This window comes from Phalacrocorax aristotelis, chromosome 11 (genome assembly GCF_949628215.1).
Source record: "Phalacrocorax aristotelis chromosome 11, bGulAri2.1, whole genome shotgun sequence".
Classification (NCBI taxonomy): Eukaryota; Metazoa; Chordata; class Aves; order Suliformes; family Phalacrocoracidae; genus Phalacrocorax; species Phalacrocorax aristotelis.
In genome coordinates this window covers 18,433,004-18,459,459 of record NC_134286.1, presented here as the reverse complement: position 1 = coordinate 18,459,459, position 26,456 = coordinate 18,433,004, and the positions used below count along the sequence as shown (strand labels likewise).

The following is a 26,456-nucleotide window of genomic DNA, read 5'->3' as shown; positions in this document are numbered from 1 at the left end:
CCCTCTGGGCAGCCTGTGCCACTGCTCTGGCACCCGCACAGGGAAGGAGTTTGTCCTCATATTCAGGTAGAACTTCCTGTGTTCCAGCTTGTGCCCGTTGACCCTTGGCCTGTCATTGGGCACCACTTGAAAGAGTCTGGCCCCATCGTCCTGACACCCACCCCTTAGATATTTATAAGCATTGATCAGATCCCCCTCAGCCTTCTCTTCTCCAGGCTGAACAAACCCAGCTGTCTCAGCCTTTCCTCATACGAGAGATGTCACCGCTAACACTGGAGTAAGCTGCTAGCGTCTCTTCCGGGGAGTGGGAAGTTACTGTCCAGTGGTGCGTCTCCAGAGCCCAGATGTGATGGTGAAGCAGTGGTTTGTGAATTCAGTGAATTTGGCTCTTTTCTCCTGAAGCCAATATAAAAGATATAAATGTGTCACAGATACTGTCACCTCACTAATTTGATAGAAACGCTCTCATTTGCTTGATTTGGATCATGTATCTGTGGCTGGGTGATCCAGGAGTGCACAGATCTGGAATTAACGATTGTAGATTGGCAGCTTTGCATTCCTGTGGCAGTTTCGGCAAGCCCTTGCCAGGAACCCATTGAAGGCATGGGGTTTTCTTTATAATTTAACTTTTCGGCATGCAAGGGAGGCTTATGAGCAAACACTTAGAAAATAGGTAATAGACTCTAGGTTTCCTGTTTGTATTGAGATTGTTTTTTTTCCTTAAAGTATGTGCAAGTGCAAAAGAAGACAAGGTACTTTCTAAATGCAAGACCTATTCTAGATCACACTTGCTGCTTCTGAGAGTCTCTCGAGGTTCCTACACGATTCAGGAAGAGCAAATACATCGCCTTTTAGGTTCCCAGTGCGGGCAGATCGTACTCAGCGCAAGCTGCTGCATGTGGCGAAAGAGCCTGTTACTTGGGTTTTGCTCTTTATGTGACAATTTCAGCTTCTCTGGGGGGGGTATCCTCAATCCATATTTTAGTGGGTCATCAGTTCTCCCTGCTGAGTTAATTCAATGCTAAGGCAACCTCTTCCTTGGAGGAATTTGCCCTTCTCAGTAAGACCTAGGTAATTGTCTAGAATGACTGCAGTACTCTCATGTTATGCTTAAAATAAGATTCTCTGTTGTTGTCTTTCTCCTACCATCCTTCACAGCCTCAGATCAGAACCAACAGACAGGAAAGCAGAAAAAGTCAGTGGCTGTGCAGGCAAAGTGAAGTAGGCAGCCCCATGTATGTAACAAGGATAGTTTTTAAAATGTCATAAAAGGATTAATTTATTAGATTTCCCAGTGCATACATAAATAACAACTACATTTCTGTTAATATGTGTTGTAGAATAATTGTCTCTATTTTAAATCTAGAGGGAGGTTTTTTTATCTGAAGTGTAATTCTAGAGTAAATCCATGGAGTTGGTGTTTTCCTAATGTTTAACCTAAGTGAAAAGATTTGGGAATGCAGTGGGCACAGTTTTGCTTAGAACTGGATTGGAAAGGTGAGAAGTTTTACTTGGTGGCAGTCCTTTAATCAGCAAACTGTGAGCTCTTTGACAGTTAAAAGCTGAGGGATAACATTGATGTAGCGTTAGAGTCTGTCACACGATATTAAAATCATTCAATTGTTATCCTTTTAATTGCAAGTATTTCTATTAATTGCTGTAGAAATTCATCACCCTGACCTGGCTGAGCTCCAAAAGAAAGTGTGGAAACTAATTAAACACTGAGTTTTAAGGTAAAATGGTAAATTGCTCATTAGACCCCTTGAAATTCTGATTTATCACTAACAGAACGAAGTAATACTTGACTTTGCAGAAACTGGGTCATGGCATTCTTTCTTAGTCTGACCGAAGGTGGTGTAGCTTAGACATCAGTTAATTGCTCTTCATTTTTTTGCAGCAGTACACTTGTTTGGTTTAACCTGGCAACTACAGCCTGTTGAAGGGCAGCTATATGAAAATGGAGTTAGCAAAGGAAATAAAGGAACAGAATCCATGGATACTACTTACTCGCCCATCGGAGGAAAAGTTTCTGATAAAACGGAAAAAAAAGGTATGTGTGAATGAGAAGACAGGTTATGGATATCTAAACATTACTGTTTAAACTGTTCAGATTCTGTATTTGCTACAGTTTGACCGTATTTCGAGTTCAGGTTCTATCTTCTCTAGCATTATTTTAAAACACGTGTCAAAAGCCCATAACCAGATTGTTTCCTTTAGCAGAACTCTCACTGAATCCAAGCCATTCGGAAGGTAATGGTCAATAGCAAAACCATCGTCCTCCTTTTGTGAGAGAAGAGAGATTGGCACATTTGGCTTCTGTCTTAAGACAGGGAAGGTGACACCGTATTCTCCTTATTCCCATTTGTGCGAAGGGCTTGCTTCTGTGCCTGTCTTGCAGACCAAAGTCAGTCTTAGGCAAAGTGAAACCCCTTGTACTGACAGGTCAGAATATGCAGAAGGCTAGAAATCTTACTGCTTTTAAACGCGTCCAGTTCTTGAAGGCGTAAGCTAAAATACAGCCTCCTGTCACATCCTGGCTGAACCAGTCATAGTGAATCAGCTCGCAGGAATCTACTGAGATTTCACAAAGTGCCCGAGCCGGGCTGGCAGCTCCCTGCTGCCAGGCGGACAGTCCTGCTCTGCCCCTGCTCTCTCCCTGGTCAGCTCCCTGCGTCCGTCCCCATGCCCACTGCCGGGACTGTCTCGTGCACGACCGGGACACGTCAATTCACTATGGCAGCAGAAAATGGCTTCGTTAAAAAATGCAAATAGTCTTCTGCCGTGTAAGTGGCTGAACGAGCTCTTTTGAAGGGGCAGAGAAGCGCCAGAGCTGGCATAGGAAAGGAGTGGACTGTGCAGCCAGGAGTGTGAAACAGAGAGCGGGATTGTCTCTGGGATACACAGTTCTTTCTCTCAAGTCCTGTCCTTCAATGTTGTTAAATCACCTACTCCAATATGCCCCATGCTTCCCATTGACCACCATGGTGATGCTTTCTGACTGTAAGAAGCAGATGGCCCTCCCATTTCTTTTTATGATATTCAGAAAAAAAGTGGATGAATCAGTTTAGATCAGAGAAAAGTGAATGGGAGTAGAATATGAATCCTAGCCTTTCCAGTTTTTAAGTAAAATTGTACTTAGAGCTCTGCAATGATAGGAGATTTCCAGAGCTTTCAAATTTTAGAGCGGAGCAGTGATCTGATATTGTGTATGCCAGGTAAAATCTATGACTGTAAATATGAGACAAGATGAGACGTTGTTGTACACGTCCCTCCAGAAGGAAGATTACATCTCACGTCAATAGTCTTACAAATCAATGTGGCACAACTAGATGGAAAGCATATTAGATAAACGAGCTATAGAAATATATGTAAAGAGGCAATGATGTTGTTATCCATTATTTCATCCCTTAGACTGGATTGGTAGTGAATTGCAGTAAATGTTTTATAGACTTTTGTATTTTTGTCCTGGTGCACCATGGAAAATATCTCAAATAGTTCTTCTCAACTGCTTTAAATCATTTTGTCAATATATTACAGATTTCATAAAAGCCCTTCCAAAGCATTTGGCTTCCTAAGGAGGATATGTAGGAAAAACATCAAAAATCTTAAAAATCAGATGCTTGGGAACAGGGAAAAGAACATATGAGTCAATAGAGACTCAATGGAGTAGGTAAAAACCCAAACGACCTGCCTTGCCCCAGGCAATCCCAATGGCTTCTGTAGCCACACAATTCCCCCACAACACTAAAGCATGGAGGGCTGTGATAGCGGAGCCACTTCACTGAGGGCTTATGCGGCAGTTTCAGAGGTCAGTCTTGAACACAGCTAGACGGTTGTCCCACTTGTCCCCTGTCACCCTCTGGGGGTGACCTGCAATCCAGAGCGTATGCTAACAAGGAGTATAGACTTGGGAAAACACAAGAAAAATCACATGGACTTAGTACCAGGCTTTAGTGAATGTGTAGTGTGGTGTGGCTCATTTCTGCTGGTTTTATTTCTTTCCATCACTTTTAATATACATAAGTAATTTGATTCCCAGTGCTGATACCAAATCATCGATGTAGATGTGCTGGGAAGGAAGATTTGGAAACGGGCAACGCCGTCCACTACAGCAGGCTACCACAGAAGGTTGATACTTTGCCCATAAACTTGAAGCATCTGACGTGATTTCACAGCGATAAATAACACTGTCAGATATTGCGACCTTCCATTTTCCCAACTCAATGCAGCAGCACAGAATGCTTTTCCAGACTTTGAAAGCATATATTTTAACTAATCTTTTAATGAGAATCAAGTTTACAAACCAGCAAGTCAGATATCTTTAAGAAGTCATCTTATAACACACTGACCCACGGCTATGAGTTAACATTTTAATATGTAGTAATGTGATTAAAAACTCAGACATCCTATTGATGCTGGTATTTACCAGGGGAGTACAAGGAGATTGATTGTTTCAGGATCAGTAATAATCGGCATATGGGTACTTTCTTGTGAAGATAATTGGCACCACGCTGTTCAGAGTTTTACTTTCTTGACGCCAAAAGAAACCTGTGATTAGGAATCTGTCTTCTGTTTTAGACTTGCAAGGAAAGTGTGCTTAGAAAGAATAGGGAAGAATTAATACCGGTTGACAGGACTGGGAGCTGTACAAGCAATTGACTATAGATAATTAAACGATAGTTTGTCAAAAGAAAAATGTTGTTATGAGAAAGATGTTTTTAGAACAAGAACAGAACTGGTATTGCAGCACTGTAATTTTAAAAGCTTATTTCGGACTTTTTCAAGAAAGAGCAAGGAAGCGTACGAGGGCAGTCTGTGAATAGTGTGTCTTCAGGTGCCTTTTTTGTACAGCCAAATACCTGCTCCGTTCAATTAAGCACAGAAACAGCTAAGTTCTTTTTCTATAAAGAAGGCACAGTGGCTCAGTGAATATGAAAACATGCACTTTAGACATGGCTCTTACAGGAGCCTTCTCAATCTCGATGGTTGTCTGAAAAAAGAGTGTTTGAAAGGTAGAGTTGCTGCAGCTGCAGACGTTCGTGGGTAGTAGATAATACATATATTTCCATGATACCGTTGTGCACAGCAGCATGCACTTCTTTCCTCTGCAATGAGATAAAAGTAAAACTAAGTGCATCTGGTTTTTTTAAGGATTACGTAAAACTATTACTAAAGCAAAGGCATTTTCAGCCAAATGTGGAAAAACTCAGAGGTATGTTGTTTTGAGCCTAGCAACACTAACCTGATATCAATTACGGAAAATACTCGCTGACTAGAGACGTAATGCTTTTTATTTTCAACACAGAAACAGGCCTTCTCACTTCAGCAAACTGAGAGGCAGTTACTGTATTTTAAAGGACCTTGAACACCGACCAATAATATCATTAACTTCAAAAATGATACTGTATCCTTCACTTTTTACTTAGCGCTCTACCGTCTTGTAATTGAATCACATTAATTACCATGTGTCAATATCACCAAAAAGTTCCTTAGTGTTTTACTTAACCCAGGGTAATTGCTTGCAAAGAATCATTAAGATTTAATATCTCTGGAGTACTGGAAATAGGGGAAAAGGTTTTTAAATTTACATCAGCCAAGTAGGATCTTGTATGTGTTGGGTTGGGAAGGGTTCCACTTTTGTCGCCCAACATAGGAAGTTTAGTTCTCTTCTCAAAATTCAACATTTTTTCCATGAAGCAAATTAGACAGAAGTAGTCTCACCTTCTTGACCATTGTTAAAGCAGCGATTTGGAAATACTTTAACTCATGACCTAAGTAACAGATGTATTTTTAGAGTATTAGATTACAAGTTCTGTGCTCTAAAAATAGATGCTTTTATGTGATAAGGTGATGAAAGTCAGCTCCCAGTTCTTGCTGTAGGTTTGGTGACACAAAGCAGCCGTAAAGCTGGAAGATCCAGTACCCTGAGAATTGCTTCTGCCTTGTAAATTAAATCTCTGTTCATTAAGAATGCTAAGTACTTCCTACACTAGTTAAAGCCTATGTAAGAGCCCACTGAGGATCTTTGTTATTAATACGTTCAGGAGAAAGCTGGCCCTTGCTTTGCTACTGCTGTTTTCATTTCCAATGGCAATTTATAAAATTTCATGTACATTATGTTGCATTAGATATTTATATGCATTATTGTAAAAGGTGAGGCTCCAGTCACTTTGATTGCCTCTCTTTATCTTTCACTGTGATACTGGAATGAAATGAGACATAAATGGTTATGGCTGCTGAATTCAGTCTTCTTCTCTTGGCTCTTCCTCCAATACAGTGTGTTATGCTGCGTTTTTTTCTAGTCGAGAGGAAGTACGGAAATGTGAGTTAGAGTTTTGCAAAACTTACAATGGCATTAGCTCAGATGTTAGCAGGGTTGGGTCTGTGATTTGCAGCGTGTAAGGATGCTGATCACAGACAGGCATTAAAATACACGAAGATGGTGATATAAGCCAGCAAAGCAAGCCAGCTCCAGTTTAGTTGGCAATGACTTCCGTACACATTCCATTTCCCTTTCTATTTCAGCTCTGTTATACCCGTGTGTGAAGTTACATACTGTAGATGCCTGCAAGTTTATTGTTAGGCATTACGAAATTATGCCAATTTTATCTTTAGATTTCCTGTCCCTGTCCTCATGCCCCCGTTACGCATTCGTGCAGAAAGTCCAAGCCAAAACAGATGTTCTTTATTTCTCCAGGACTAGATTATCACGACTATAATAAAACCACTAGGAATGGTGATTAATAGAAATCTAGGCTTGGATATGGGCTCCGACCTACCAGGTTTGATGGATTTTCTGTCCTCACTGGTGTCCGTTTGTGTAGCTTATGCAATGCCCATTCAGCGGTAATCTGAGAAATGTGCCAGAGGAAGCTCTCCCGCTGCCTTTTCTCTGCGCGTTCTCTGTTGAACGGGTTTTGTTTGCATAGCTGGTAGGTTAAGGCTGTAGTTTACGCAGCAGCACTTCTACTTTTTTATAATCAGTAAAGCGTTCCAAGATTTCCAGGGCAAAAATGCTCCGTGATGCCTGTTGTTGTAAATATTGCATGCAAGTTTATTTGTATTTTTCAACTAGTTGAATAAAAAAATGCAATGGTTTCAGTGAAATGCCCTCCGTTTAGAGGTTTTCTGTATATTCCAGTATATCTAAGGCACATTTATACCTCATGACCTCTTACCTTCACCCACCGTGAATACCCAACTGATTGTTTTGTTTGTTTCTGGAAAATCAGTGTTTCAGAAGGGACGGGCCATAGACACAGGAGAAGTTGAGATTGGAGCACAAGTTATGCAGACGATCCCCCCTGGTTTATTCTGGCGCTTTCAGATTACTATACATCACCCCATGTACCTGAAGTTTAACATTTCACTGGCGAAGGATTCTCTGCTGGGAATTTATGGCAGAAGAAACATTCCACCTACTCACACGCAGGTAATTAGCAATCATACTAATTCTGTCGTCCTTACACTTTCTAACAGCAGTGGATGAGAATGTTCACAATACACTTGCGAGGCAGGGAGGGAGGAAGGGACCTGCTGTAACCACAAAAATCAGTCTGTTTACCCCTCTCCTTTACTGGGATCCAGCTGTACGCTCACACCGTGCTCCCTCAGAGGTAGGCGCAGTGTTGTACCGGAAGGGTCAGCAGTTGCGACCACCGTGGTGTGACCGCCCGGGAGGATGGACAGGTACGCCACTGTGCTGCTGCGTCGCTCCAGCATCTTCTTTGCGGGGGCAGTAGGATGAAGTACCAGATCATGTGAAAACGCTTTAATCTTTTTATGACTTCATCACAGCAAACAGATTACATGGTCGGTATGAAGAGTTATTGGCTTCGGGGGAGGGGGAGAAGCTGTTTCTGGTTTCTAATATGAAGATTATTTCTGAGTGTTCACTCCTAGGGATTTTGCAGGAGAAAACCTAGCTAATCAGTAAGAACATGCAATATTGCTGGTCACATTCAAGTTTTCTTTTGAGGCTTAAATGTGTTTGGTATATGAAGCTGTCATTTCTGTGGATAATAGATTTTTCAGCTTTCTTATGGCAGGATCACATTCCATAGAGTGTGACAAATTTATATATGGAAATCATGGAAAGACTGTTTAGAAGGGACCTCTGGAGATCATCTAGTCTAACCTCAAGAATTATTTACTAGAGTTTTGGTCTTAGAAATAAGTGCTTTTAGCTGTCATTGACTTTAATTGAAGCTGGGTCTTCGGTAGAGCTGAAGGTGAACTTTACTGGAAATCAGAATGTCTAGAAAAACCTAGAGAAATATATACGGTCTTGAACAGGGGATTCATAGAAATGTTTACGTCTCTGATGCTTTGAGGTTAACTGCTCTTAAAGTTTCAGCATCAACTTGATTAGGTATTAAGAACTTCCATGTAAAAATAAATACTTTTTTACATTAATAAAATTAAACAGAAAGTGTATTTAGGTTTTGATATGTGATATTAAGGGACAAACATTTTAAAATCTGGTATAGAACAATAGGTTCTTGAATCTGGCCTTGGCATTCGAGATGAATCACTGCTTAACATAGGCGCTACAGCTTGGGAATTTTGGAATTATTCCCATTAAAGAGATGTAATTTTTGAACTAAATCTGCTGTATTTAGTGCAGCAAGTCTGAGTTTACCCTGCCATAGCAAACAGCAAGTTTAGATGCCAGATTTCTGACTTACCATAATGCTTTTTGTATGGAAACTGAAGCTAAATAGACTAGGTTATGCAACTGCTGTCCACGTTGGTGAATACGTAGTCAGTCAGGCAATTCCTCTTAAGATTTCAACTTCATTCCTGTTTGAATGAGACATGCAGCGTGGATTCATAAAAACTTGCTAGGTGGTTGATTTTTCCTCATTATTATTTCAGTTTGACTTTGTAAAACTGATGGATGGAAAACAGTTAATTAAACAGGAACCAAAAAACTCCGAGGAGCCTCAGCAAGCTCCCAGGAATCTGATCTTAACCTCACTGCAGGAGACAGGTTTCATCGAGTATATGGATCAAGGAGCTTGGCATATGGCATTCTACAATGATGGAAAGAAAGTGGAGCAAGTGTTTGTACTAACTACAGCGATTGGTAAGAACAATTACAATAAAATTGATATTCCGATTATTACATTGGAAAGCTGTATTTGAAAAGAAATTATTGACCTTGATTCCGGCTTCTCTTAAGTATTCTCTTAAATGTGTTTTATTTTGGCTTAGTTTAATTAACCTCAGTGGAGCAGCCTCATGTTTATGCCAGTATTACACAAATAGCAACATTTGTGTATCAAAGATGGAACTTATCAAATTAATTAACTGTGCGGTTTTCACATATGTTAAGATTTTTAGACGATACCTTAAATGCTTGAGTAATTTCTGGTGTTACCTTGCTCAAAGTAAACGAGATTATGGCTGTTCTCTCTATTTACATGAGAACTGTAAATCCTACAAATATTATACAGGCTTTAAGTTCTTATTTCCAGTATTTTAGTCAGTTAGTAAACCTGAAAGGCAGCTTTTGTGGATTTCATTGTGCTTGTTCTTTGATGGATGGATGCTGTTTTCTACAATTATTCAAATGCAGCGTTTTGTTTGGATCACAGAAGGCAAGTATCGGAGACGGCGTCCTGGTGGCATATCAAATCCCTGCTGCCTTTTTAATACATACAGGTGGACAAACGTTTGCAACTCTAGGTGTTGTTAGCTCACAGGTAGGGCTTCTTTGGAATTTAGATTTAGGTAAAGTGTTGTATTTATGACAGTGTCGGTTTGCTGCAAGACTTTAACCACTATGCCCTTTAGCTAACCTGTTCTACCATATGTTTAGCAAGATGTCTTTACTAGTAATGGACGTGCCATCTGCTCTTTAGAACAATTGGATGCTATTTTTACTTGATGGCAAACACCTTGCAGAGCAGGACAGTAGGATTCAAATACCAAGATTTTGAAGGACTTGCAGGAAAATCATTTAGAAATTGAGATAGAATTGTAATGACTGTTTTTTGTTTAAAAGTTCATATTTGCTCTGTTCAGAAAAGTGAGTCTTTACCAAGCCAGAAAAAAATGCCATTATTCAATGTCACATGAGAAAATACTATTCAAGCAATAGTAGATGCTTTACGAAGAGCATAAAACCTGGCCAAGCTCCAGACCAGATCAGAATCCAAATACCTGCCCCCTTGTTTATTTCTACCGTAAGACAGCAGTGTTTATACAGGAGGGTTTAACCAACGTTTCGTTGTTAAGTAGCATATCCTCTTTCGAAAGGGTTTGTTTATTGTTATACTTGGTGAAAAAGAACTAGTCCGTCCCTTCTCTGGCCAATAAGCAGAACAGACTGGGTCTTACAGAGGGGAGCAGCGAGAGCCACAGCGCAGGCAGGAATCCTTATGCTTAATCTCAGAAATGGCTGTAAGAAGACGTTTTGGAGAAAAAGAGGGTTCATGCTGCAAGAATCTGCTGCTGATGCATTTGAAAATAGTGCTAGCTCTGGTGTTTTCATAACCTGTGTATCTTTTTCTCATACTTTTCTTCACATGATGGTTCTTGGGTGTTTCTTTGGGGGTTTCCACAAAAAAAAAAAAAAAATCCTTGAGCCATACTCCTTACCCGAGACAGGGCTGGAGTCATATTTGGCATCTCTGCCAACAAAGGAATCAACCAGGACTACAAATCGAAACACTGAGAATAGAGCAAGAGCTTGGACGCATTCCTGCAGTATGCTGCTGTTGGCTGTGGAAGCAGTCATGCCCTCCTCGTGAGCGTCTGTTAGGCAGTGTTTCAAGTTGCTCAATGTTAGTTATGTACAAAATTGATTTTGCTGACACTTTAGCTAAAGCTCTGATCAGACTTTCCCTTGAGGGAGGTAATTTCCATGCAAAATCTGGCATGCCTCAAGTACTCTCACAGTCTGGATAAAGGCCAGCCCAAACTGGACATTGCGTCAAGGAGAAGTAACTTTTCGAACCATTAATACTTCATTTCAGATCAGCGTAGGGGTCATTTACCATGTCATTCTGGAAAACTGAGAAGACAGGCAAGTGTACCCATACAGCAAGAGAAGAGTTGATAATGAACATTAATATATAAAAGTTAATAACAAGCAGCATATCTGTGAGAAGACTTACTTCTGAAAATGAGCTGGTTTTTTGACTTTGAAACAGACATCTGTGTACAGGTTGTGGATATCTGATGAACAGATACATATCAAATGTCTGTTCTTTGGTATAAACCAATAGCCTGAAAGGGACGTTTTTAAGTAACAGTAGGAGATTTCAAGAGGAACCAACCCTTATCTGTCCAAGCGCCCAAAAATAACATCAAAATAAACTTATTTCAGTTCTTCATATTAGTTGTAGTATGTGCTTATAATCCACCTTTTGACTATCGCAGAATCACAGGTTGGAAGGGACCTCAGGCATCATCTAGTCCAACCTTTCTAGGAAGAGCAGAGTCTAGACAAGATGGCCCCAAACAAGTTATGTTTGAGTTTAAAAGTCTATCAGATTTTATTTGTTTAAATATTCCAATAGTATGTCCTTTCTTGTGAAAAGTTTTTCCTCCCAAATCACTTGCCATGGGCAGATACTCTTCAACAGGATCTGGGTTTTCTTCTTTTTCCCCAACAGTTACTATTTTATGGGAAAGGAGTCATGTTTCCCATCTTCCTACAGCCAGAGGTACTCCCCCATGTCTACTAGTGCGTGTGCCCATAACGCAGCCTCAGTTCCCCCTGTTCCGTAGCCCCTCTCCCACCCAGCACAGCACCTGCATGGGCTGCCCAGACCCTCAGTCCTAGTGCTGGCCTGACAGTGGCCTGCTCCTCACAGGAGCATCTTAGCCTTGGATTTGCTTCATATTCTTTACATAAAACCCATATAAATCAGTGAATACACTGAATTCCTGTAGGAAATACATGTGTAAATTTAAAAAGAGCTAATCCATATACAGATATGAGCCTGTCCCCAGATGTGTGAGGTTAAGTGGTTTACTAGCCAAAGCTGTGTGATAAAACATGGGCAAGTTTAAGATCAGAACTGAAGGTGGGTTTTTTTTCTTCAAATCCAGTTCTTAGTCCTTTATTGCATTGAGTTTCATCACTGTACAAAAGCCTTTTTTTTTTTTTTTTTTTAATCTGATTGTATAGAAGTGGAAATTCAACCCTCCTCCAAGGAATTCAATTCACATGGTTCAAATGAAGACCATAGAAGGCAATTTACTCTCTAAACAGGTTTCAAACAAATTACTTCAGCAATGAAAGAAAGTGTTTAAGGTGGACATTTTTCAGCAAATACTCTGGTTCTTGCAGTGCTTTTAATGGTGGTAAATTTTACATGAACACTTACTTTAAAAGCTTTTTGGTGTAATATAAATGATGCACTTGTTATCTCGAAGCTGTCAAGACAAAATCTAATATTTGTAAGCTGCTTGAACAGGAATTTTGTTTTATGCTCGCTATGAATGAAAATGGGCCTTTTACTGCTTCTGCACCTATTTGTATGGTGAGATGTGTCCTGCAGAGTGAGGTGAAGATGCCATTCATTTCATATTCAACCAATTTGTATTTTTCTTTGTTCGCAACTCTCTGAATAAACAGAAATCCTGGATGACTGCTCCACTAATTGCAATGGGAATGGAGAATGTATATCGGGGCATTGCCACTGTTTCCCGGGATTCCTTGGTCCTGATTGTGCAAAAGGTAATCTTATATTAACTGACCCAAAAGTGCGTGACAGGGATCGTGATTATGGTGTGTGACTGCTGGGCTTGCAAAGATTCAAAGTGATTAAAGGAGATTAAATTCTTTTTTCCAGCCAGATGGCAGATACAGTACAAGCACACACGTAAAGTTTCTTTATGCTGTACTTGAGCTAAGATGCATCAACCACTTCTCTCTCACTGGCTGTCAGAGTTAATAGATTCCTCCATCCCTCTTTGCATCCGCTCCATGATTATAAAATACATTTTTTAATAAGTGTCTTAGCTTAGCATAACGATTTCTGTTTAAAAGTGGCAAGCAGTTTCACTTTGGAGAAAATTGCATAAGTCAGTCAAATGTTTTTGTGGTCTTTACTTGAATAGGGTGGAGAAAAGAAGCCTAAAGCAGTTTAGAGACTGTTTTCCAGCATCAGGGTGAAAAAAAAACATGCTAAAAAGGCTCTAAGTGAGCTTATTTCCGTTTCAGATATTTCTGTCTATATTACCCATCATCTGCTGTATATGATGCCTGGAAGTTCTCATGTTTTCCAATGCTTCCTCAAATTTAGGATTGACTTTATTTTTTAAGAGCTTGATTGACTCAGAAATTGATACTGGATTGTAAAACTAAGCTTCCACATCTCTGGTTTACGTGCAGACCAGTAATGGCTAGAACTTGAGTCATGTTAGGTCTGCTTAGAAGAAAGAAGAAAAGGGCAGTATCTTGCTTCAGTTCACTGGGAGGAAATATTAATCTTACTGAAAATCATAAGCAGGCATCACTGCAAGTTTTCTGCAGAGGCCAATCAAGGGGAGAGGGTTATTTTTATCTTCTAAGATATCCCATTTTAGGTCAAAATGAAGGTGTACTAGTGAAGCAGACTGAGGAGAGGAGGACATTGCGTTACTGCTCTGCTACCTAGTTCAAAGCTTCCAGCCTGTCGCAACCCTCAAATCTAATGGAGGATCAGGGGCTGCAATGGAAAAGCAATTTTACAGCACAATAAATGTTAATCTATGTAAGTATGTAAATACATTTAAAAGTTCGATCTGCCTTCTTCAGATTCGTGTCCAGTGCTGTGCAGCGGAAATGGAGAATATGAGAAAGGTCACTGTGTGTGTCGAAATGGGTGGAAAGGACCGGAGTGTGATGTTCCCGAAGAGCAGTGTATTGATCCGACCTGCTTTGGCCATGGTACTTGTATCATGGGCGTCTGCATCTGCGTCCCTGGATACAAAGGAGAGATTTGTGAGGAAGGTTTGTGAAGTTTCCCCCTCTATAGTTAGGGGGTTCGATTTTTGCCTTTAACCTCCAAACCCGTTCTAAGGTATTAAAGAACTCATGTAGATGTGAGAAGCTTACTGTGAAACAGTACTGTTCTGCTCAAAAGCACATTTACTGTGTCCTAAAAAGTAATGTTAGATAGAAAATTATCAAAGGTAAAGGCATTCAGGTCTCAGTGACAGTCAGTGGAAGCTGTTTGCATTGTTTCAGAAATCCACATTTTTATTCTAAAAGCTTAAAAGTATTTAGCGTTGTCTAATAAGACTATCTAATAATTGTAGCATGGGCAGTCCTCTGAAATACTCAGTTTCTCTTGCGAACCAGGAGGCCTCTAGTTCTTTGATTTCTGTTCCCTCCCTCCACTGAATCTCAGCAGCAAGAGCAGAACTGGGTGGAAGGTTTTGCCTTTCAGCAAGCCATGCATTCTCAATCCCCCAAAAGTTTCCTGGAAAACACCCCAGCAAGAAAGGATCCCTTTCCTGGTGAAAGCTGTGAGACCATCTTGATTTGTTTATCTCCACTTTTCTCAGGCTCCAGATCCTTTTTCATAAGGGTGGCTGGCGTCCCCAGTCCTCCCGGCTGCCAGTAGTCTCAGTCCCTCAGCACACACTGTCAGAAAGCCCGTGCAGAACTTTTTATTTGGCCAAAAGCTAAGGGAGAGGCAGTCAGAAGATCATTTAAACAAAATATGATGTGGTGGTTCTCCAAAGTAATCAGCAGATTGTAATCAGCTTTGCCCTTTCTTCATTCTGTTACATCTTAGATTTTTCTGTGGAGAACATACTGACAATATAAAGCCAAAAGAGCAGCAAACAGTTTCGGTTTACCAGAGCATATTGTGTAATTCTGTTATCATATGTCATTTTTAGTGGAAGCCTGTGTTCAGGGTACTAAACTGGCATCCTTTAAGGCTTGGCTAATAAAAAGTGGGAAATTCTGAGAACAAGTAATGGTACTTTTGCTGGCTGCAGTGCCGATATGTCTCTGCCCTCATCTGTAGAAAGAAGCCGTTGTTGTTTGCCTGTTAGCATTTCTGAGATAGCTCATCAGCTTCGACTTTTGTCCCCTGTGCATAGCCTCGGAAAGCAGAACTCTTCTTCATGCTTGCCCCGATTTGATGATTTTTCACTAGTCCCCTTAGCCTGAAGCTAGTGACAGCGTACTTTGTGCTTCCTGCTGTATAGATTTTAGGTAATTCTTTTCAGTAGCACACAGAGGAGGCCCTTTATGCGGCTTGAATTCTCTAGTCAGAAAAATGTCCAGGATATATTTGATGGATTTGACATACCTGGTATGGTTTTTAAAGGGAGGATCAAGAGAATGCTTCTGACATACTCAGTTATTGTTAGTTTCCGAAATGGACAAAAACAAGAAAACCCAAATGGGAAAAAGCAAGTAATACATAGATTTACTCACTGAGGCCGTTATGCCGAACAAGTAGGTGGTGAGAGGCTGGCTGCTGTTTTCAGTTGCTTTGTTTCTTGCCATAACGTGATCCTACAAAATGGTTGAAAAAAATAATTGAGATAAATATACTCAGACAGCTATTGAAACTAAGAGTGTGAATATATTGGATTTTTAAAGTAGGAGATGTATTTAAATTTTTTTAAAAAGGTGGAATTATGTAGAAAGAGAGAGAACGAAACAAACGTGTGCAACCAAGTACAGTGGGGTTTTATTGTAGCAGTGTGTGCATGACGTGACTGTTCAGTTTACTGCATGTCATGGTTTAACCCCAGCCGGCAGCTCAGGACCGTGCAGCCACTCGCTCGCTCCCCGCCGGTGGGGTGGGGGAGAGAATTGGAAAAGTAAAAGTGAGAGAACTCATCGGTTGAGATAAAGACAGTTTAACAGGTAAAGCAAAACCTGTGCACACAAGCAAAGCAAACCAAGGAATTAATTCCCTCCTTCCCACGGGCAGGCGGGTGCTCAGCCATCCCCAGGAGATCAGGGCTCCATCACACGTAACGGTGGCTTGGGAAGACAAACGCCATCACTCCCAACATCCTTCCTCCTCCTTCCCCCAGCCCTATATGCTGAACATGACGCCGTACGGTGTGGGACATCCCTGGGGTCAGTTAGGGTCAGCTGTCCCGGCCATGTCCCCTCCCAGCTCCTTGTGCCCCCCCAGCCCCTCGCTGGTGGGGTGGGGTGAGGGGCAGAAAGGCCTTGGCTCTGTGCCAAGCCCCGCTCAGCAGGAACGGAAACATCCCCGTGTTATCAACACGGGTTCCAGCACAAACCCAGAACAGAGCACCATACCAGCTACTGTGAAGAAAATTAGCGCTACCCCAGCCAAAACCAATGCACTGGATTGTACAACATAACTTGTGTAGTAGTGGAAGTAATTCTGTCAAGAATTCAGATTACATTATTGTGTATATATATATATATGAGTTTAGCATTATAGCAGTATTGTTAACATGGCAGGCATACTAACAGATGTACTATCCAGGGAACACCAGTAGCTACACGTATTCATTGCTATGGGAGTCCTTTGAATTTGTCCTGTCAGATTATCATTACTAAAGTGAGTGATACTTTTTAAACTGTTTATGGAGTCACTCAATTAATTTTAAAAGATCAGCAAAATAAAGAGCTGTCTCAGGATAAGAGAAAATTGCCAAGTATTTTTGTGCTATGCTTAGCAAGATACGCATTGCCCAGAAACACAGATTCCCCTCTTTCAAAATTACATTGTGCTGTGCACAAGCCTGGAAGGCCAAAAAAAGATACTGCATAAATCTTGAAATAAGATCTTGAATTTGTGGCATAGCAGCTCAAAAGATAAAGCATCGCTTCTTTATTCTTAGGTCAAAAGGTCCTATAAACTGGAGGCCGTTAATCTCAATGCCTGAAGTATTTAGTCTCCCCTTACTGAAGCAGAGAGCATCTGTTCATTCGTGTAGCACAGAATGCTGTTTGTTAGGTTTACAATTGAATTATTAAAACAGTACTTTCGCTGATACTTGAAAAATACATGCAAGAACTTTCAAGATGCTTCTGTAACATTAGTGTGACGCACGATCTAACACAAGGAGGCTTTCGGCTAATTGTTTCCCATGCTCGGACCCCACAAATCCTCTTCAGCTCTGCAGCGTTCCTGCAGCCTCCGGAGAAGGCAAGCTGTGTTCTGCTTAAAATCTGTCTTGTTAAAGAAATGCTGGAGCTTTATGAAACCGTATGCTGATTATACAGGACTAACCAGCTGATTTAAATTCGTCTACAGAGCTCCTGAATTTTTCACTAGGAATAGTTTAATCCAAATTGAGAACAAATTTAGCTCTTTGTCTGTTTGCAAATTGTTCATCAGTACGTTATGACTTTTACAAATCTGTTCATTATCTGCAATTGGCCAGCACATACTTTTTACGAGTGTATGAGGTTTTTTTACAGCAAGGATTCAGTCAGAGATTCATTGCTCAGGGTTAGTGGATGGCCTTTTTTTTTTTTTTTTTTTTGTATCAAATTTTCAGCTGTAGAGATAGCTTTCCACAGGAAGATGAAAGAATAAATCTTTTCCCAGAGGTAAATAAAACCCAGAGCACAAATACCCGAATGCAAACGCAATGCACAGTTGCAGAAGTAATTATTAATTGCTCCAAGTTCATTCCCAGCCCTGCTACTGAAGCACAAACTTCGTTCACTTGGGCCAATAGATCTGTCGTGCGAATCTGCGTTTTAAAAATCAGATGATATCCTTGACAGGCAGAATCATATGATCTCTAACAGTCTACATGTTTGGGTTTTTTTCTTGGTTTTGGTTTATACTTCTGCACAGGTGTTAGCATAGACCGTTTATTCCTTTTGTTTGTTAACATTGTTTCAGTTTGGTTATTTGCACAAAAATCGCCAAATTAATCTGAATCCCCGGTGTTTGTATTTGACTAGGAAACCACTGTAAACGTGCAAGTTTTATGCTCTAAGTTGTGTATTCCCTGCATTCCAGAGGACTGCTTGGATCCGATGTGCTCCGGCCATGGTGTGTGCGTTCAAGGGGAGTGCCACTGCTCCACGGGCTGGGGCGGTGTGAACTGCGAGACGGCGCTCCCCGTGTGCCAGGAGCAGTGCTCGGGGCACGGGACTTTCCTCCTGGACACGGGACTCTGCAGCTGTGAACCTCAGTGGACAGGTTCAGACTGTTCAACAGGTATGCTGGAGTTCTTACTTTTTCATTATTGCTTCCCGTTTGGGTCGTGAAAGAAAGTAGTTACTATTGCTGTGTTAGTATGAATTTAAAAAACAAGATAGGGATGAACCGGGGGTCCTGTGGCACGGCACTTAATAGGCTTGACAGCAGCTGGCTTTCGGTTGACAAGCATAGAAGGGCTTTTTCTCTGTGACAAGGATGTTGTCTGCCTGATGGCGTGACAGTGAAAACAGTAGTTCTGCAAGAGTGCAAGCACTCACCTTGAGCGCTGTGGGCAGTGTTGGGCACCACAGGACATTGAGGGTATAAAGCTACTAGAGGGGTCCAGAGGAGGCCACGGACTTGATGAAGGGTTTAGAGGAGAAACTGTACAAGGAGCAGCTAAAGTCCCTTGGTTTGTTCAGCCTGGAGCAGAGGAGGCCGAGGGCAGCCCTCATCAGGGTCTGCAGCTTCCTCCCAAGGGGAGGAGGAGGGGCAGGCGCTGATCTCTGCTCTCTGGTGACCAATGCCAGGACCCGAGGGAATGGCAGGAAGATGTGTCGGGGAGGTTTAGGTTGGATATTAGGAAAAGGTTCTTCCCCCAGAGGGTGGTGGAGCCCTGGCACAGGCTCCCCAGGGAGGCATCACGGCACCAGCCTGACCCTATTCCAGAAGCACTTGGACAAGGCCCTCAGAGACATGGTGTGAGTTTGGGGTTGTCCTGTGCAGGGACAGGTGTGGGACTCTGACTCTTGAGGGTGCCTTCCAGCTCAGGACATTCTGTGTTTCTGTGCCTCTTGGCATGGACTGGAGTTAAGCGTGACTCTCGCCTGAGATGTTGAGCACTTATCAGGCACATGCAATGAGGGAAACCACAACTCTGAGAGAGATTGGGAGGATATATTAAAAAAAAAAAACTGTCTAAATGCAGTGACTGATGAGTAAGAAGGCTCTGTCAGAAAATCTTCAAACAAAAATGACCATCCATTCTCTCATGCCAGGATAAAAACTCTTTTCTTTGTTAGAGGGCCATCAAGGTTTGATCCCACTGAATTTGATTAAGAGTTTAAATGGATTTCCTATGTGCTTTGTACGTTTACGTTTCATTTTCCTGAAATGAATGCACTCTGGACATTTTACTCTGTAATGGAGCATGTCATTACCAATGTATGTACTACTATTTTTCCCTCTATAAAGCTCACAAAACCAGAATCTCAGATGATAAGTAGCACATCCCAGTACAGAATAGATGCAAGTGACAGATTTGCTGAATACTGTGGAATACAACCAGTGGTCCGAGTCACTAATTTTTCTTAGAATTCATGATTTAAAAGAACACTTGGAACAGTATAAATTTTCATTCGGATCTTTAAAGTGTATGGTTATGATCTTTAAGTTGGGACTTATGAAATGTCCCCCTCCATGATAACTTTTTAAGCAACGAAATATTGATCTGCTAATAATTCTCAGTGTTTGTTACAAAGGCCCTGCATTCATTTTACACTCCAAAATTAATGCATGTGATTTTGGTCTGACACTGTCAGATATGGTACCTGCTTTGATAAGAATTGACTTTTTATTGCCTTTCAGCAAAAGCTTGGTTTCTTGCATTTTAATTATGTATTTTATTATGGGTTAAAAATATCCCCTGAAGGTTAGTTATATAGTAGTACTTCCATTAATGAAGCAAATAATTAGGAAAGGGGCTAGCTACGTACTAATCTTTTACTCATAAAATATGCAGACTAATTCTGTTCTAATACAACGTTATTGTAGCTCAAAAAGAGATGTTAATCTCCAATAGGTCTGTTGCGTCAGCTGCATGGGGCAATTAGATATTAAGTAAGGGAACAAAGAGCTAATAAATAACTGCGGTGAAGAAGCTTTTATCTTGTGTGCTAGGATCATAGTTTTCATGGTTTTCTCACCTCCAAAGCTGTTTTGATTAATTTTTAGAAGGGGGGTAACTTTTTTCCTTACTTCCATCAACCAGTAGGGAAAATACCTCTCTTCATCCTTACTGTCTTCAAAGTTGTCAAAGGATGCTTTTACAACCACCAACAGTCATCTCTCTTTAGATACTTCAGTTTTTCCTTTCAAATATATCTTCATAGCTTCAGGATTGTTGTGGCAATACAATGAGTGTTACACTGAAGTATAGATGTTCATTTGCACTTGAGACTTCCTTCCTAGGATCAGTGATTCCTGTGCATGCTGGAAGTAAAGCTTGATTTCGGTGAGGAAGGAAAATACCAGATGAGTAACTCAACAAGGTCAGAATAAACAAGCTGTCATATGTGAAAGGAAGGAATCATGAGGTTCTGTACAATGAAGAGGATGAAAAGGGTAAACCATAGACTGCTCGTTTGGATTCAGGCAGCAAGGAAAGCTTTGCAACTGGTAGACGAGCAGTCTCTCAGCCTGTCTCAAACCCTTGCACTTTCCCGCCATCTCTGTACCACATCATTTTCGGTACCGCAAAAATTTGCCTTTCTGTATACCTTGAAGAATATAGTCTCCTATCCTAATGATTTCTGCACTCCCCAGCAAATTCCAAATACTTTCAAAATACAAGGATACATTATTTCGAGTCCATAAGTTTTTCCTAAATAGAAACTAATGTATTTTGCTGTACCTTAAAAAGGAGAAATAGCAAAAATGCCAGAATGTGTTTCAGGACATTATCCTAGTTCCCAGTGGCCCACCTGAAGAGGGATGAGCCACCTTTGTGATACCTGCCCATCGTCAAACAATAAGAAATTCCATTTTACAAGCAGCAGACTGGGGAAAGACAGAAACCAGTGTGGACATGGAGGAACAGAGATGAAGGGTGACTGTGACCCGTGCATATCCTGAAGGATTGCCAATGTTTGGAGCCCCAGCCTGAGATCTAGAATCATTCATGGATTTTTGAGGTTGGAAAAGACCATGGTGTTCATGCTGTTTGATTCTCTGTAAGACGTGTACCAAAAAAAATCATCCTTCAGTTTCTGCTTGACACTCATAATTTCTGTTTAGTTTTTAGAAATTCAACATTCTCACAAAGACTGAAAATGAAGGATAGTCTACCATGTCCTTAGGTAAATTGCTTCAATTATGCCTGACCCTCTGCTAAAAAGTGTACCTTTTACTCCCAGTTTGAATAGGTAAAAAGTCTTACAATTGTGTTTCTTTCTGTGAGGTGAAAGACTGACAAGTTCTTTGTCAAATTCATTATATTTTTTGTCCTTAATGTTTATAAAAAGAGCCAACATTTTAAATCCATCTGCTTCTCAAAATAACATACACACACCTCTCTCTTTGCACCCCACCTTCCTCCCCCTATCTCTGTCTCCACCTCCACAAGAAGAATAATGCTAGAAAAAATAGCTATGTATTTCTTGGGTTTTGGTTAGGCCTTTTGGGAAGTATGACTGACCACATAAAGTATCGTTTTTTCTTTTCCTTTTTCTTCATTAAAAAATTATATCAAGAGAACAACGAAATTCCAAGTTTAAATATTCAAAGGTCAAAGAAAGACAGAAGATACCTACACATTAACTAAGTCATGTTTCCTGTGTTTCTTATGAAACAGGTTCCATTTTTCACGCTTAAGGAAATGCCATTTTACTAAGGATGTATGGCCTGATCATTCAAGCAGTTACTTGCTCTTGTATATACTTGCTCCTCTGCACAGTTGCTGTACTAAAGACAGTGACTTTTTCTAATCTACCAGACTGTTCGGATCAGGTTCTACATGAAACTGCATGTTGAGAGTGTTTGGATACAACAAACACTGGACTGTGACATGATTGAATAAATTGGTTGGTAAGAAGCGGCTAGTTTAAAAAAGGTGAAATGTAATGTGTATATTGTTATATATAAATATTTGAGGGAGCACTTGCACAAAGCACAGAGTAATAGAGTGAATTGGATTTCTTTCTAGTCTTCCCTTATGTTACACTAGCTTCTAGCCAAAAGAGTGGTAATTCTGAAGTGCTTCAAGTTCTTATTGTTATCATCAGAGGCCTGAGGCCAGGATCCTTCTCCAGTGTAGCATAGACCTGCTCACTTTCTTTGCACTACTTTGATTCCCAAAGTATTTCCAGAGAAACAGAGCCCAACACAGTTACAGTTCCACGCTGTCCAAGCCAGTTTTGGCTTGTCAACTTAACACAGATGTCCAGCATAGTCTCTGCTCTGACCTGTGGCCTGCCAAAACCCTATCTCACTGCACCGCCTCCAGATACTCCTTTGAGGTCCAAAGTTCTTGATGGCCATTTGCCATCCCTTGAGGTCCAGAAAATCCTCCCACAGAACTCTAGAACAGCTGTCAGGCTATGTTTTCTTCATGTTTGAATTAGAAGTTGTTCCGACATTTATTATTGCTAATCCTACGCTAATTGTAGGACACAAACTATGTTGGCTTTTAATTCAGCTCTGTTAAGATCCACCCTTTCAATATTCTTAGATGGGTATCTGTTACAGACATACTTGGCCTCTTTCTACCCTACAATATTGAACTTCCATGAAAAGGCACTTTCTTTTGTTAGCTCAGATTTCAGTTTGCCGGTCCCAAAGATGACATGGATTTCGTTCAGGCTTTGCCTTGCTACTTGTGCGCCTGTTTGTAAACACTCTTCCTATCAGCTAACATTCAAACAGAAAGGTAATATGCTTCTGATTCTTTTGCCTTCTTTAGGCAGCATCAAGTGAATTTCACTCTGAAAATATTGACAGATCTTTAGCCACACTAATCAAAACAACATTGATAGGTATCCTCTCTGTAGCTGTATGTGACATCGGGAGAAAATAATGTATCGCTTTCTATCTGAACCTAGGATTTGATTTATTATATGGACAAGGTCAAAGTGCTTTAATTGCTCTATATGATTGTACACTGACGTTGTATTTACCATGAGGGAGATGGATTGGCCTGCTTTGCCAGTTTGCCAACTGGCTTGAACACTGAAGGTCAAAAATAAGCTATGGCTGTCACTGCTTCAGAATTATACCGATGTTAGAAATTTGTAGAGAAGCAGCACAAGTTATTCCAGCTGAGTTCTTCCAAATGCTGGAAGAACATTGGACATCGCTGTTATGATTCCAGTTGCAAGGATCAGCGCTGCGGTCATTATTCAAGCAACGTAATCAAATCTTTCATTCCTGCTGGCCTGAGCGGACATTGCTTGCTGCCTTTACCTGTGATGTAACCTACACTGAAGTACACACAGAGATCCGGTGTCATCTTCTACAGTAGCTTTATTTCTTTAGGTTCTTTTAGACAGCTGTCCCTTGAACGGTCATCCATCCCACTTTCTGCAGTCTTCACTTCGGACTATACAAGGAATAAGGAGAGTTGTGTCCACTTTCACCTGAAAGTAAGAGAGGCGCAGCTGTTTGGGCCAAGCCAAGCTGACCTCAGGCAGAGGTCTACAGGTATCTCTAAGGAGAACTGTCTTTCCACCATTTTGAGCCCAAAGTGTTTTGAAGACAAAAAGAAACAGCAACAGCATTGTTACAGTTCTATATTGTCCAAGACATTGACCCCAACAGTCGCACCTACCATACAGCAAATAGGTCATCTTCAAACGTTGTAATGACTTTAGCTTATGCTGTCAAAAAAAAAAAAAAAAAGTTATTTTATCTCTCTAATCATTAGTTTGTGGAAAACAAATGGTTCTCTGATGTAAAGCACTGAAAATTAAAATCCCATTATAATACTCACTATATAAATGTGAGTATTCTGTGTTTGAATTAATTACTTACTATCTTGTTTATCACTCTGCTCATTTAGTTTGAGTTTTTTCCTAGTTCGGTCATCCTTTGGCGAGTCACACAAATGCCCAAAGACATTTGGCTGTTACCAGTTTAGCCATCTGACAGTGGAGGTGCCCAAGAGAGGTACACAGGGATTGGGTTCCGTTTCTTGTTTGGTCTCCCTCCCTCCTCCAAAAGATGTGAATACAGAATAGGAATGTCATACTTTGTTCCAAGTGAGACTGGCTATAAAGTATTTTTTGTGAAAACTACCTGTGCTGGAAAAGGTCATCCTTGGAATATTTCTGAGTCTCAGCATCTTTACACCATACTGAATCCAGTTACAGTTGTATGTGAAAATCCATTATTATTCAGACCTTCAACATATGGCTCACTTGACCTCTGCAATATGGGGTCTTTTACTACATACATGAAAAAATAATACAGTAGAATGGAAGACTGATAGTACACTATTTGAATGTCACCAGGACTTTGGTATAGTCAACTTTCTACTTACTGCCTGTGGACCTTTGTTGCTTTATTTATAGGCTGTCATCCAAAATCCCTTGATGTTAATGAGTCATCTCCCTTTGAGGCACATAGGCAGTGCTTTTCAGAAAGCCAAAATCAAACTTGTGAGTACTGACTACTCGTGTCAGGTAGAAAGGAAGCTCTGGCTAATTGAAGGTGCAGCATTAACAAAACTCGTCTTCTGTGATCAGATTGACACCTTTAACATGGAGCCTTGAGATTAAGGAGTGAAATATCAAGAGAAAATGAACGACAGAGTTGTTCAGTGGGGCAGAGCCTTAGCTAGTGTAAATTAGTGTAACTGCAGTGATGCCACCAGTGCAGTCCCTGTGTGTTGCAGGTGAGAATCCAGCCCCGAGTCACTAATTAATTGCAGCACTAAGCCTAAAATATTACAGACTGAAAAATAATGAAATCTGTGACAGAGCTGATGCCTTTGACATCCTGTCCTGTATTCGTTTCTCTAGACTCCATTCAGCCAAAGTAGGCCAGTTTCCGTCCTCCTTACTCCAGGACATTTGTCATAATTCTGCTGAATCCATTTATACCACTGAAGCAACCTAATTATGATTGGGAAGAGAATACTGGCAGTTCTTAGTCACAAAAAACATTAATCCTAAAATGATTATATGGAGATGGTATATATTTAGCATATCTATTTTTGGTTAAGCTCTCTCTAGCAAGATTGGTGGTAATTTCACAAAGGGTAAAAATGGATCAGCAGCCTCTTCCTTCAGTATCTTGCGAAGCATAAAACCTCTTTAAAACTGAAGTGCTTTGAAAAATGCAAAATGTTGTAATTGTTGTAAATTGATATGTGCAGGGGGGGGGGGGGGGGGGGGGAGGGGGGGGGGGGGGGGAGTAGAGTAATTTAAAAATCATTAGAAGTATGCATTTTTTAAAGTAAAGTGCTTCAAAAAGAAATGAAGGCATAATACAGTATATTAATGTAGTTCAAGACATCTCAAATTGGTTTCAAAATTAAACATCAAAAACTGAAACTTGAAAAAATAATCAGGTAAAACCATTTCATCGCAATCAGAAAACTCTTCAGGTTTAGGAAATTGCAAATTATGGGTGTCAGTCATTCTGATTTGCCAAGGACAAGGATATTCACTACAAACAACGAGCAGTAGTGAAAATAGGCTTGAAATTTCCTCAATGCATGATGTAATCTGTCATGCATTTTCTATAGGCTGCTCGTTCCATTTTGGTGCTTTTACTCTGCTCCCTGTTTTAGAGAAATCTCAAGAACTTTTTAATTCCATTACAACCATCCTTCATTGTTTTGTTCTGAAGAAATGATGGACTGACTTAATTTCATCTAACTGTCCTCTTTCTTTAATTTGTGAGGAGCTTTGACTATTACTGCTCTGCTAATTAGGAGGATGATTGAGGTTTCCCCTGCTGTACATTGTCTGACATTGTAGAAAGACTTCTTACCACTGTATATTTCATTGAAAAGAAAAAAAACCCGATGTGTGACTAGTTTGATTTGTATCTCCTGTAGAGTTGCAAGAGTTTGCAAAAAGATACCTGGTGAGCAAGATTTCTATTAAAAACTTAGTAGTTAAAGATCGGAACACTTAATATGTGTTGCTGGAGAATTTAAAACATGAGAAATTTAAGGCAGTGAAGAAGTACTCCAATAAAAATTAATTCTCCTGCATGTTGAAATCAGTCCAGAGGGAACCAGAAATACCTGATGTAGTCATGTATTGATTTAAGAAATAGGATAAGTCAAGGGTATGAGATATACAATGAGGAAACTTGGGATGTTTTTCAACTGATTGCTGCTTATTTTGCAGATATGCCAAAAATAATGGCTCTTTCCTTCCCTTTTTCTTCCTGAAAATTAAGATTCTTAATCTATTGCTGTCTGCGCCTCATTTGGCAATTATTGGAAATATCCCTCATTCATACGTAAACATAATTTGCTTGAGTCAGCTTTTGTAAATCCTGGTCCAATCCACAAAAAGGCATTGCTTGTTCCACTGGGTGGAATCCACAGACCCAATTTCGGATGCTTCTATCCCAATAGTTCTTCCCTTTTCCAGGAGCAAGATACCCAAATTGTTC

The 26,456-nt window shown here is 40.5% G+C and overlaps 1 protein-coding gene across 1 annotated transcript in view; it reads left to right on the top strand.

Moving 5' to 3' along the window:
• Positions 1-26,456, top strand: part of TENM1 (teneurin transmembrane protein 1) — a 256,403-nt gene that overhangs the window by 114,020 nt on the left and 115,927 nt on the right. Inside the window, exons 5-10 of the mRNA XM_075107184.1 lie at positions 1,898-2,050; positions 7,233-7,432; positions 8,878-9,088; positions 12,593-12,694; positions 13,757-13,951; positions 17,928-18,128. Coding sequence (XP_074963285.1) covers positions 1,898-2,050; positions 7,233-7,432; positions 8,878-9,088; positions 12,593-12,694; positions 13,757-13,951; positions 17,928-18,128 — 1,062 coding nt within the window. The remainder of the gene's footprint in view (positions 1-1,897; positions 2,051-7,232; positions 7,433-8,877; positions 9,089-12,592; positions 12,695-13,756; positions 13,952-17,927; positions 18,129-26,456) is intronic.